General features: G+C 44.0%; 1 protein-coding gene across 7 annotated transcripts in view; it reads right to left on the minus strand.

Annotated features, from left to right (window-relative positions):
- Positions 1-204: 204 nt before the first annotated feature.
- LRRC3B (leucine rich repeat containing 3B) overlaps positions 205-13,195 on the minus strand; it is a 96,475-nt gene continuing 83,484 nt past the window's right edge. For 6 of the 7 annotated variants that reach the window (XM_061134449.1, XM_061134446.1, XM_061134447.1 and 3 more), the window contains exon 2: positions 205-1,445. In XM_061134449.1, coding sequence (XP_060990432.1) covers positions 502-1,281 — 780 coding nt within the window. In that variant the 5' untranslated portion in view covers positions 1,282-1,445 and the 3' untranslated portion in view covers positions 205-501. Of the gene's footprint in view, positions 1,446-12,591; positions 12,613-13,195 lie in introns of those variants that run through there. The other variant, XM_061134451.1, reaches the window with a different exon arrangement.

Genomic DNA, 13,195 nt, shown 5'->3' on the forward strand with positions numbered 1-13,195 from the left:
GAAGTCTGACAGACACTTTACTTGGCTGATAACTCAGCCATGGCTCCCCAGTGTACAGTAGAACTTAATAACACATCTCTCCTTGGGATCGCTCTTTAGGTTCACACGGGTTGTCTGTTTTTCTCTTTAAAGCAATGGAATGACCGTAGAGTTTTCTGGACCAATAAGTCACTCTCTTTTTCATGATTCAAAGTTAGGCTTTTATTTGGTTTCAAATTAAAAAAATAAATTTCATTATTAAATAGTGAGATGGATCTAACTGAGGTTCAGAGAAGTAGCCGACTCAGGAATATACCGCCAGGGGTACAATTCAGGGGTGGATCGCCTAAAACGAAAATGAGTTGTTAGGTTGTCATGTTTGTTCAAAGTTCGACAGTGGCATAATTCAAAGGAGACGGAGATACAAAGTTTCAAATGTTTACAATGGATGAGAGAAGTAAACCAGCTTATTCTACTGCAATCCCAAACGGGTTTCCCGTCTGATGCCAGGCAGCTCGGACACTACACCACGGTGCTGACGTCGTCGGGTTCGTCGGCTTTCTTCTGCCTGCTCGGCAGGGACTTCAAGTATTCGAGGTGTCTCCGCGCGTCCTCCTGATTCTGCCTCACGTAGTACACCACGTAGGAGATCACCATGGTGAACCAGCCGAACATGGTGACCAGCATGGCGTAATCAGTCGTTTTTTTGGGGAGGTTACAAAGGTCGGCGTCATTGGCAGCGTTGAGGAACGGCCTCCCCGCGTGCTCGTCCAGCACGGAGGTCTTGCAGATCACGCTGTGGGCCGTCTCGTGGTTGGAGACCATACTGCGCAGGACCTGCTGGAGCGTACAGTCACAGTGCCAGGGGTTGTTGGCAATCCTGGCCCTGGCCTTCAGGTTATTGAAGGCGTTTTTGTGCACGCTCTGGATCCGGTTGTCAGACAAGTCCAGAGTCTGCAGAGTTTCCGCGACTCCCTTGAAGGCGTGCTCGTCGATAAACTCGATGCCATTTTTGGACAGGTTGAGGACTCTTAGCTGATGGAGGTCCTTAAAAATCTCATTGGGGATGGATGTGATCTGATTGGAGTCCAGGTACAAGAGGACCGTTTCAGGCGGAAGATCTCTAGGTATTTCCTTGAGATTTGCATTGCTACAGGTGACATTTAGACCCCCAGAGGAAGAACAGAGACAGCCCTTGGGACACATACTGGCGGAATGGAAGCACAGTATCATAAGAACAAAACTTTGGAGGAGGAGACACATGGAGAGGGAGCGCGTTAACCACAGGTCCACCAGATTCATGCTGGAATGTCAGCATAATCACAAGCCCAAGCCTCATCTACTCCAACACGCACGTGTGCTCACGGTCCCGGCCCTGCCCACACTGTTGGTCTCCTTCCGGCCTGGTCCAAAGGGTTGCTACTCACACACGCATCTCTTCATCATGCTGGTCCTTGCGTGGGCACCTAAAGGGAAGAAAGCAGATGCAATGAGCTCTTTTGCAAACGCGGGGGGTGGGGTGGGGGGGTGCATCGCAATGAAACAGGCATCTGGCATTTTATGTGGGCAGGAGAGCTTGTTAGGCAGGTAATTTCCATCAGCACCACTGGGAGTTATCTGCGTAATCGGAGTCTCTGCTCAAATCCCAGGTGCTGGGGGAGCGGAAGGTCAACAAACGACATTTCCAAGTGACGTCGCCTTGGTTCCTGGTGCGGAACCTGAGCAGACGGTCCAGATTCCTCTCCTGTCCATTGGCCTTGACCCCATCCTGCGCCCTTCCTAAAGTCTACAGCACCCAGACAGAGTCACCCCTCTCCCTTCTCCTGCAAGAGGCATCAATGTGACCGAGCCCTTCCCGTGGGCGGCAACGAGAAATCACCCTGATACTGTATAGTTGATGATGGTAGATAACAACGGCTTTCGTGGCTTTTGAATGGCTGTCCAATTTGGAGTATTTTCCCTAAAGAAACCCCTCACTTGAATTATGAATGGGATGAATGGGTACATCCCAACCTTCCCAGCACAGTGTTTCCAGGGACCTTAAGCCTGGAATCGCCAAAGGAGCTGCCTCCCTCGGGACCTCCGGGGACTACACCCCACCCGGAAGGATGTCCTTACCTGAATTTCCAAAGGATTCTCTTTGTTTTCTAAACAATGTAGCCCGTCTCCAATAGATCTTTGAATATGACACACAGCTCCAAGTCTTTTTTTTTAGTATAAAAAGAGTTTTAAGAAATACTAGCCTCTTATATGTAAGTCAAATCATTAAGCCGTGCACCTTAAACTTATACAGTGCTATATAAAATTATGTCAGTAAAGCTGGGGGTGGGAGGTGGGGACCGACATAATTAGCAGCCAAAGAAATGCAACTGTAAAATGAGCTATGAATATTTTTCTTCTATCAATATAATTTTTAAAAATACCATCTGTATGCTCATAAGAACAGAATAATACGGCATCCTCATTAACACATATTTTGAGAATATGTTTTGGAAAGAAATTTGGCAATATCTATTGAGAACATTAAATTTTACATATATATGTGTGTGTGTGTGTGTGTGTGTGTATATATATCTTTTGATATTGTAATTTTCTTTCAAGTAATCTATTCTAGGGAAATGTTCTGAAATAAAACAAAAATGTAACGTCCCCCCCCAAAAGAAATACTAGCCTGTAAGTCTTCCTCAATACCCTATTCTTTTCTTGTGTGTTTGTGGATATATATATATGAGCATTTATATATATAAAATCATATTTATTTGCTTTGTCCCTCAGTCATGTCCAACTCTTTGCGATCCCATGGACTGTAGCCCACCAGGCTGCTCTGTCCATGGGATTTTTCCGGGAAGAATACAAGAGTGGGTTGCCATTTCCTTCTCCAGGGGATCTCTCTGACCCAGGGATTGAACCCAGGTCTCCTGCACTGGCAGGCAGATTCTTCACTGCTGAGCTACTGGGGAAGCATTATATATATATATGTATATAATATATGTACATATCCCCTGGAGAAGGGAAAGGCTATCCGCTCCAGTATTCTGGCCTAGAGAATTCCGTAGACTGTATAGTCCATGGGGTTGCAAAGAGTCGGACATGACTGAGTGCCTTTCACCTTTCACATATATTTATATACATATATACATATATATACATATATTTCCTGTTGAGCTGTGGTTGGAAAAAGGCCTAAGAAATTGCAAAGCTTTAGTGATATGAGCAAGGTTATGAACTTACGCCAAAATAGAGATGTGAATAAGTTTACACTTGAAACCGCTCTCCCGTGTAAAGAGGACAGGCACTCTCGCAGACGGGGGAAGTGGCCCTCAGGCAGACTCTATACCTTACCCACGGTCACGGAGCTCATAAGTGGTACAGACGGCGGTCAAGCCAAAGCCTTTGTTCTGACTGGTGAGTCTCACAGTTCCTCTCACTACCCCTACAGCTCTTTCCCGATTCCATCTGCTCCATGGGGACAAACAAAATCCAGGGACTGCTGCGGCATCTGATGCTGTTACGCGGCGGCTCAGTCCCACGTGGAGGACCCCATGAGCCCCAGGGAGGGGGCTCCCTGCCCTGTGGAGGGAACCCGTGCCTGACTTCAGAGGATTCTCTCTCAGGATCTAAGGAACCAGGAGAAGGTTCATCCCTCTTACAGCCGTGAGCAACAAAAGACTCTGCAAACTTGTCTTTTCTAAAGATCCCAGATGGATAAATAGAGAGGAAAATGACTCCAAATGTTACCAAACTCACAGAAAAGAAGATTAATGTGAGCTGAAAACATAACGAACTGGGTTGTTCATCATGGAAAAAAAAATCAGATTAGCAACAGCAGAATGAAATGAATGTGCTTTTGGAATCTCGAGTCCCGCAAATGCCAGAGAGGCTGGAGCTGAACCCCGGGGCTGACTAAGCCATCCGTCAACAGCTCGTTTCCTCTGCAGTGTAGGTCCACCTCCCTCCCTGTTTTCCTTCCTGCAAACCTTCATCGCGGGGCATTTGGGGACTGTAGTAATTGCTTAGATGGGGGAGAAAAGACATAGAAGGAAGGTACTGGAGGCAACATCAGAGAAGGAGGGGGTGGGAGAGGATAAGGCACAGGCTGCTGGACGGAGGAGAGGAGCTGGAGAAATGAGCGTGAACACAGAAATGAGAGTTTCCTGTCCTCAAGCAACTTCCACCAGTTGAATCTGTGCCACCTCCACCTGCCTAAATCCTGTGAAACGGTGCAAAGCCTCCTCTGGAGGACACTCACATCTCTCCAGAGACTGAGTCCATCTGGAAAAAAGTGTTCTCTAATTCAGACCATGGGCTTCCCAGGTGGCAGTAAAGAACCCGCCTGCCAAGGCAGGAGACTCGGTTTTGATCCCCGGCTCAGGAAGATCTCTTGGAGAAGGAAATGGCAACCTGCTCCAATATTCTTGCCTGGGTTACAGTCCATGTGACTGCAAAAGAGCCAGACACGACTTCAGTAACTAAACAATAACAATTTCGACTCTAAGCCCTGTGAGGGCTGGGACTTGTTTCCGTCTCATGTAGACATAATAACAAGCAATTAAGAAGTAAACAGTGCACTGAGTTCATATTTCAGATTTCATCCTTATGAGCACTGTGCTCATGGGCAAGTTATCAACCTCTCCAAATCTCACTCCCCTTCTCCTCATAGAGATTATAAAAGCATCTGATGACAATGTTGACATGAGAATTGTATTAGATAATCCACGCCAAGCATTTAGCACAATGCATAGTAGGGAGCAAGTGCTCAACACTTGTTAGCTATAGTTATTATTACTATTATTCCAGAAGCATTTCCAACTCCTAGCATAGTGCTACATAAATATCTATCATTGTATGAATGAATCTGAAATATTCAGCAATCTAGCTGTGCTTTTTCTTCCCTACGGTAATTATTTTCATTATTTTGACACATAAACATCGGCTCGTCAAATGTCTGTTGGTTTTACATGTCAAAACAGTAGCCTCTGTTAGTGGCAAAATCACAAGTGTAGATTCCTCCTTGAAGAATAGAACTTTTTCTCAGCACACATCTCTAAACTTAGTCATTATTTCTCTAGAATGGTCAGTCCAATGGTCACAGTCACAGACAAGAGATGGTTAGGACAAATCTTCTCAATATCAGAGTGCGGTTTGTCTTGAGATGAAATCCTTCATGCCCTAAATGGTCCACCTACACACAGGATGGAATGCCTGTTGGAAGTCTAAATCCTGCATATTCCTTGCATTCAAAGAGGTTGGACTCAAAACTATTTCATTTTCTCTCTGTGATTCACAAAAAGGGGATGGAATCTTCCGGGGTTGGCTAAATCGTGTTGCTGCAACAGCCTCTAGAGCCGTCACCCTCACCCAGGACTTTGAAGTGACAACAGACGCAGAATGTAGAGACGTCCAAAGACACCACATCAAGGTTACCTCCAGCAGGGAGGACAGAAGAACTGTCTCTCTGCTCTGTCGTGCTGACTGACTGTTTTCCAAAGGGATTATCAGCTTGGCATCGCCTGCAAGTACTGGTTAGCTAAACAGTGATTCCCGGGAAGGGAAGCCGTGGGGAGCTGCGTCTCTCAGAGTAAAAACCAGGCATTCTGCAGACACCAGGGCTTCCCCACCAGAGGGCAGAGCTAAGGAGGCGCCTAAATGCCCTCCTGTTCTGACCCAGAGAGGTCTAACCACAAACTCAGAGTAGCTAACAAGCCATCCTTCTGCAGCGGGGAGAGGAAGGGAAATGCCTCCTTGCTAACCTCAGAATGAGCAAGTGGAACATAAAGGAGCCCTGGGGTCACCTTGGTGGGGTGACAGGGCACAGCGGCACCCCACCTGCCCTCTCGAGAAGGAAGACGACCCAGCAAGGGGACAGCCCAGATGAAACAGCATTGCTTCTACCTCCTAAATTTCCCTTCGCATTTCTCAACTCATTACTTCTGCCCTATCCTCACCCCCTCACTCCCTTCCAATATGTCTGGGGCCACGAGGAAGCTACAGGATTTCTGGGTGTGCTGTCAGGTCTGAGCTGCGCCCCCAAAGAGGACCGTTTTACCCCTAGACCCGAGCCTTGCTCCCATGTCCCTGTCATACAAGTCTCCTTTCTCCCCTCTGGCCGCACCTCTGGGCTTGCAGAACTCCCCCGACCAGGGCTCGAACCTGTGCCCCCTGCAGTGGGAGTGCAGTCTTAACCACTGGACAGTCAGGGAAGTCCTCTGTCACACAAGTTTCTGAGCTACAGTGATTAATGCTGGAATCGGGTGGCAATCCTCAAATACTGCTTCCAGAAAGAAAAGGAAAAAAGGAATCAGCAGCCTAGTAAGAAGGCAGTTCTTTCAGTGGCTGATTAAACACTCTGTCTTGCATGGAAGCAACCTAAGTGTCCATCGACAGAGGAATAGATAAGGATGTGGCACATACATAAAATGGAATATTAGTGTTTTTAGTGTTAGCTGCTCAGTCGTGTCCAGCTCTTTGACCCTATGGACTGCACCCTGCCAGGCTCCTCTGTCCATGGGATTTTCCAGGCAAGGATACTGGAATGGTTCACCATTTCTGTCTCCAAGGGGTCTACCTGACCTAGGGATTGAACCTGGGGCTTCTGCATTGCAGGTGGATTCTCTACTGACTGAGCTACCAGGGAAGCCCCTATAACGGTATATTAACCAGCCATTAAAAAGAATGAGATAATGCCACTTGCAGCAATATGGATGGACTTAAAGATTGACATACTGGGTGGAGTTAAGTCAGAGAAGGAGACATCCCTTATGTGTGGAATCTGAAAAGAAATGATACAAGTGAACTTATTTACCAAACAGAAACAGACTCACAGACAGAGAAGGAACTTATGGTTGCTGGGGAAAAGGATGGGGGAAGGGGTAATTAGGGAGTGTGGGATGGAAAGTACATGCTGTAGTTAAGGCGGAGAACCAACAAGGACCTGCTGTATAGACAGGGAACTCTGCTCAATGTCATGCGGCAGCCTGGATGGGAGGGGAGCTTGGGGGAGAGTGGACACAGGTATGTGGATGGCTGAGTCCCTCCACTGTTCATCTGCAGCTGTCATAGTATTGCTAATTGGCAGTACCCCAATACGGCAGCCTGGATGGGAGGGGAGCTTGGGGGAGAGTGGATGCAGGTACATGGATGGCTGAGTCTCTTTGCTGCTCACATGGAACTACCACAGTATTGTTAATCAGCTAAACCCCAATATAAAATAAAGACCTAAAAAAAACCAAAAAACAAACAAACAAAAAAACAGGGGACTGTATAACCTAGACATGACCAGTTTGCTTTCCCTTTTCTTTTAACTCCCCGAAGCGCCCCAACTTAGACAAAAATATAGCTCTGCTTTGGTGTAACTTAATTATCTAAGTTTAAATACAGGCTATCATGTATTTGTGACCTTGGTCAAACCTTTCTGTGCATTTAAATTCTTTGTCTAAAATTCTGGCATAATAGGGGACTTCTCTGGTGATCCAGTGGTTAGGAAATTACATACTGATTTCTTTATTTGCTCAAATTTTCTGTCAACTAAGTTGTCGCTCAGTCTAACGTCCAAACACATGTCTGGTGTACATTGTTATATGTGTGGACCCTCTGTAAGTGGTTGGGCTTTTGTGTACTTTACTGTATATAATACATTAGTGTAGTATCTTTATTTCAAGTCCAGAATGTTACGAAGCAAGTGAAAAAGCAGTGGTGATGTAGCTGGTACTAGGGTACTTTACAAGGTGCTGTCCTGTAAGATTAGAAATGCTTATTTTTTAAATTTTTTTATGTATTATTTGTGCAAAAAGTATTATAAGCCCATTACAGAATAGTACTATATAGTTGATTGTGTTAGTCGGGTACGTAGGCTAACTTTGATGGACTCATGAACAAACTGGACCTAGGAACACGCTCTTGGAAAGGAACTCATTCACTTGCAAGGGACTTACTGTATATCCTGGCCCCTCCATTTCCTCTCCAGAGCAATTCCTTGGAGCTACTGAGAGGCTCTCTCTCTCGGGCTATAGTCCTCAGTAAGGTCCCAGAACAAAGCTTAGCTGGAAACTTTTAGATTGTTTGTTTGTTTGTTTGTTTCCATTCAGCACTAACAAATAAACAACACTTTGTTTTTTGAACCCAGCATCTCTCTCTCTCTGGGTGCTAAATAAAGAATAAAGATAAGGTTATGTCTTCCCTGACATCTGTACTCATTATTCATCATGCTGCAAGGTTATAGGAAGGCTGAGTGGGGACCCATCCGTCTCAGATTCTTTCTGCTTCTCTGTTCTCATTATTTCCCACTAAGTGCCTAAGGCATTGACAACAGCGAGAGCTTTGCAAACTCTTAACACACAGTCTATACAAATGTAGGCTCCCAAAGACACGCCAAGGTCCAGAGGCAACTTGAAAACTGCTTTTAGAAAGCATTATCTATGCCGAATTCAGTTGCATTCCTGACTGGGATGGATGACTGTAACCACTAAAAAAAAAAAAAAAAACTTATCATAGTCAATGACTTGGTGGGGAAAGTACAGGATTCAGATCTAAACTCAAGGAAATGAGAACACTAATTTCAATAGACACAGTACCTCAGTGTTTGCCACCTTATTTACAATAGCCAAGATATGCAAACAACCTAAATGTCCATTAACACTTGAATAAAGAATGGATAAAGAAAATGTGGCATATGTGTAGATAATGAAATACTATCAGTCATAAAAAAAATGAAATCTTGCCTTTTCCAACAACATAGATGGACCTGGAAGATATTATGCTTAGTGAAGTAAGTCAGAGAAAGGCAAATACTGTATATTTTCACCTATATGTGGAATCCAAAATATGTAGAAACAAGCAAATGTGTACAATAAAACAGAAACAGTGTCACAGAAACAGAAGACAAACTAGAGGTTAACAGGAAAGAGGCGTGGGAAAAGAGGAAAACAGGGAAAGAGGATTAAGACGTAACAAACTACTAAGTATTAAAAAACAAGATGCAAGGATGAAATGCACAGCACAGGGAATGCAGCCAATGTTTTATAACTTTAAATGGAATATAATCTATAAAAGCACAGAATCATTACAGTGTACACCTGAAACTAATATAATACTGCAAATCAACTAAATGTAACTATAAGTGATGATGGAAGTTAACTAGACTTATTGTAGCAATTTTTTTGCAATATATACAAATATTGAATCAACGTTGTATACTTGAAACTAATATACCATTATATATAATTACATTTAATAAAAGATGTCAAATAAATATTAAGTGAAAATGTATATATATGATCCCCTCTATGAAAAACAAAAGAGAACAATCTACACAGACAGACACACACAGAGACACACACACACACATTTGTGTAATTAAAACGTTATGGAAGAACATATAAAAAATGGATAATAGTCTTATCTTTAAAGCATGGTTTCAGAGCAGATGGTATGGAGAATTTTGACTTTTTATCTTATAATCTTCTCTACTATTACAATTTTTGCCATGAACACAATTAACTAGGTAAGAAAAAAGGGGTTGGTCTGTAGGTACTGATTGACAAGCTATTTTCTGTTAGGAGTTACAGAAAGTACAAAAGTATGCAAGACATGGTGTCTCTTCTGAGCAGCTGAGTCACCCTAAAAAGTCGCTTAAACTTTCTTAGATAAGGGTACAGCACACCATAAGCCTGAGGTTAGATAAAACCAGGGTCAACTCTCAGTTTGGGTACCAGCTGGGGGATCTTGGGAAAACGAAGCAACTGTTTGGAGGCTAAGGTTTCTCAGCCATAAATAAGAATAACACCTATTTCACAGGCTTCATGTATGGGTGTAATTGTGCCACTCTCATAGCAGATGCCGGAGAAGGCAATGGCACCCCACTCCAGTGCTCTTGCCTGGAGAATCCCAGGGACGGAGGAGCCTGGTGGGCTGCGTCTATGGGGTCGCACAGAGTCAGACATGACTGAAGTGACTTAGCAGCAGCAGCAGCATAGCAGATGCCTGACAAAATGTTACTGACCCTGAACACACCTTCAAAGGCATCATAGTCAAGTTCAGATTTTCCAAGCGTTCTGTGGAATACTGTCTGCAAGTTGCAGTCACGGAAGTCTGAGAAACGCCCTCTTTGAGAGTTATAATGGTCATCAGCCTATTTAAGGTTCTGAGAAATGACAGCAAAGGAACCTATTAACTCAGAATTATCCAAACATACTTGGCCCCCCTGCCAAAGGCCTCTGGTGCCCTGTAATTTTTATAGAATAACCACCCACGGAATATGATACTTGGTAAATTCAGATCTAACTAAAGAACATTTAATATTATCTCTACTATTTCTCCTCTTACTTCATCCAAATATTCTGAAGGAAAACGAGGTGACATGCTTTGCAAATAAGAATTCAATTTGCCACTTGATCCTTCTCAGGCCAAATAATATTACCATACAGAAATAATCACCACCAACTATTAATAACATTCATTGCAGGTAGAGATGAAAAAATGACTAATCTATAGTTATCACAAAGGATCAGTTTGTTTAATGAAGGAAATATCTCAATTAAAAGTTACATGCCCATAAATAAATTGCAACAAATGGGATATTACTATGTTTCAATTTTAGGCTCTCCGATTTCCTCATCCTGCCTCAGGCACCACTTTTATTTTTGAAAGAATCATTAATAACATGATCCTTAAGGGCTCTGAAGACCTTGTGCATGTGTGCTCAGCTGTGTCCGACTCTGTGTGACCCCATGGACTGTAGCCTGTGAGGCTCCTCTGTCCATGAGATTCCCCAGGTAAGCATACTGCAGTGGGTAGACATTTCCTTCTCCAGGAGAGCTTCCCAACGCAAGGATGGAACCTGCATCTCCTGCATCAGCAGGCGGGTTACTTACCACTAGTGTCAGCTGGGAAGACCCTTGAAAACCTTAGAGAGTGGTAACTCCAGGAGAAGGCTTTGGAGTTAGCCCTATCTAAGCTTCTAAAGACGCTTGCTCCTTGGAAGGAAAGTTATGACCAACCTAGATAGCATATTAAAAAGCAGAGACATTACTTTGCCAACAAAGGTCCGTCTCATCAAGGCTATGGTTTTTCCAGTGGTCATGTATGGATGTGAGAGTTGGGCTATGAAGAAAGCTGAGCACCGAAAAATTGATGCTTTTGAACTGTGGTGTTGGAGAAGACCCTTGAGAGTCCCTTGGACTGCAAGGAGATCCAACCAGTCCATCCTAAAGAAGATCAGTCCTGGGTGTTCATTGGAAGGACTGATGCTGAAGCTGAAACTCCAATACTTTGGCCACCTCATGCGAAGAGTTGACTCATTGGAAAAGACCCTGATGCTGGGAGGGATTGGGGGCAGGAGGAGAAGGGGACGACAGAGGATGAGATGGCTGGATGGCATCACCGACTCAATGGCATCATTACTCAATGAGTTTGAGTAAACTCTGGGAGTTGGTGATGGACAGGGAGGCCTGGCGTGCTGCGATTCATGGGGTTGCAAAGAGTCGGACACGACTTAGCGATTGAACTGAACTGAACTGAACTGAACAGAAGCTTCTAACTTTGACATTCAATCACTTGCATGTGTGCTAAGTCACTTTAGTTGTGTCCGACTCTTTGTGACCCTATTGGCTGTAGCCTGCCAGCCTCCTCTGTCCATGGGATTCTCCAGGCAAGGATAATGGAGTGGCAAATAGCTATTAAACATATACAGTTACAACTCTTATTAACCCATATCTCAACAGGATTGGATTTTAAGAAATGTGAATATGAGAACTAGAATATTTAGACTATGGTTTTAAGAAAAGTTGTTATAAATGGTACATTTCATTTGCCTTCTCAAAATTTATATCCTCTTTCTCATGCAACTTACTGACACAAAGTGACAACTTTATGCATATTTCTACTGGAAGCTGTAATTAAATTGGAACTTTTTAAATTAGGGAAACTGAATTTTCAGAGTAATTTCTTATAATTGCATCCAATTCTTGGAAAGTTGTATTTTTATTATTTAAAATGAATAAATCTGAGCTCCTGGGGATAAAAAAAGAAGTGGCCTTAGGATTTGCTTTGATTGCAGATGAAGCAGAAGTTATATTTTGCCTATTCTAAACCTCAGCCTTTTCAAGAGTCGGCACGTGCTCTTGCCTTTGCTCTTGGAATCTCCCCAGCCACCATGGCCAGCACGCTGGGTAGTGAGTGATCCTATGAAGGGAAGGCCTACTGTCCCAGCCTAGACCCAGCCACACTCCTGACATGTGGAAAACCCAAACCAGAGCATCAGAGCCAACTATCAGAGCCGCAGGTGACCACAGACTCATGAGTGAGCCCACCTTAGCAGAGGACCACCCAGTTACTCATGAACTTGTACACAATGCCACCAGGTTTGGGGACACTATTACTTCAAAAAAGCTAGCTGATACACATAACCATTTAACAGTTTAAAAAGTTAATATATTTATGTTAATAACCACAAGGCCTGATTGATACTTAACAGATTCACACCAACAGCTATTAGAAAAAATGCTTCTTAAAGTCTGATAGAAACCTCATTCAAGAAGGTTGTAATGGCTCAATGCTGAAGGGCATTAGCAGTTACATTATCAGTAGAAACCAAACCATTTAACTCTATCTACTGACCATGAGCGTCAATAATGTTCCAAACTGCTATGGCATCCCCCAAGTAGATCAGGAAAGCCAATATGTAGATGAAAGACATTCATTCAAGACCAAGATCAAATCTGGATAATACATTTTAAATACTGTTTGCTTCCATATCCCTGGTGCCTATGGCTCAGCGTCCAGAGTGGGGTCAGAGCTCCGTCTGTGCAGCCAAGAGCAGGTGCTCGGGGGTCAGACTGTGTCTGACACTGAGTCCCAGCTCCATCCATGACCTTGGCTTGCCTCAGTCTCCTCCTGTATAAACAAAGATCACAGCAGAAGCTATACTTCTTCTATTTGTGGGTGTGTGCTAAGTCTTCAGTCATATCCGACTCTGTGACCCCATGGCCTATAGCCCGCCAGGATCCTCTGTCCATGGGATTCTCCAGGCAAGAATACTGCAGTGGGTTACCAGGCCCTTCTCCAGAGGATCTTCCCAACCCAGGGGTCGAACCCGGATCTCCCACAATGACAGGCAGATTTTTTTTACCACCGAGCCACCTGGGAAACCCTCTTCCATTTGTAGTGAGGATTAAAAGAGATCATTTAGGTGCAGCACTTGAAACAGTATGTGGCACTAAGC

Source organism: Dama dama, chromosome 32, assembly GCF_033118175.1.
Source record: "Dama dama isolate Ldn47 chromosome 32, ASM3311817v1, whole genome shotgun sequence".
In the NCBI taxonomy this organism is placed as follows: domain Eukaryota; kingdom Metazoa; phylum Chordata; class Mammalia; order Artiodactyla; family Cervidae; genus Dama; species Dama dama.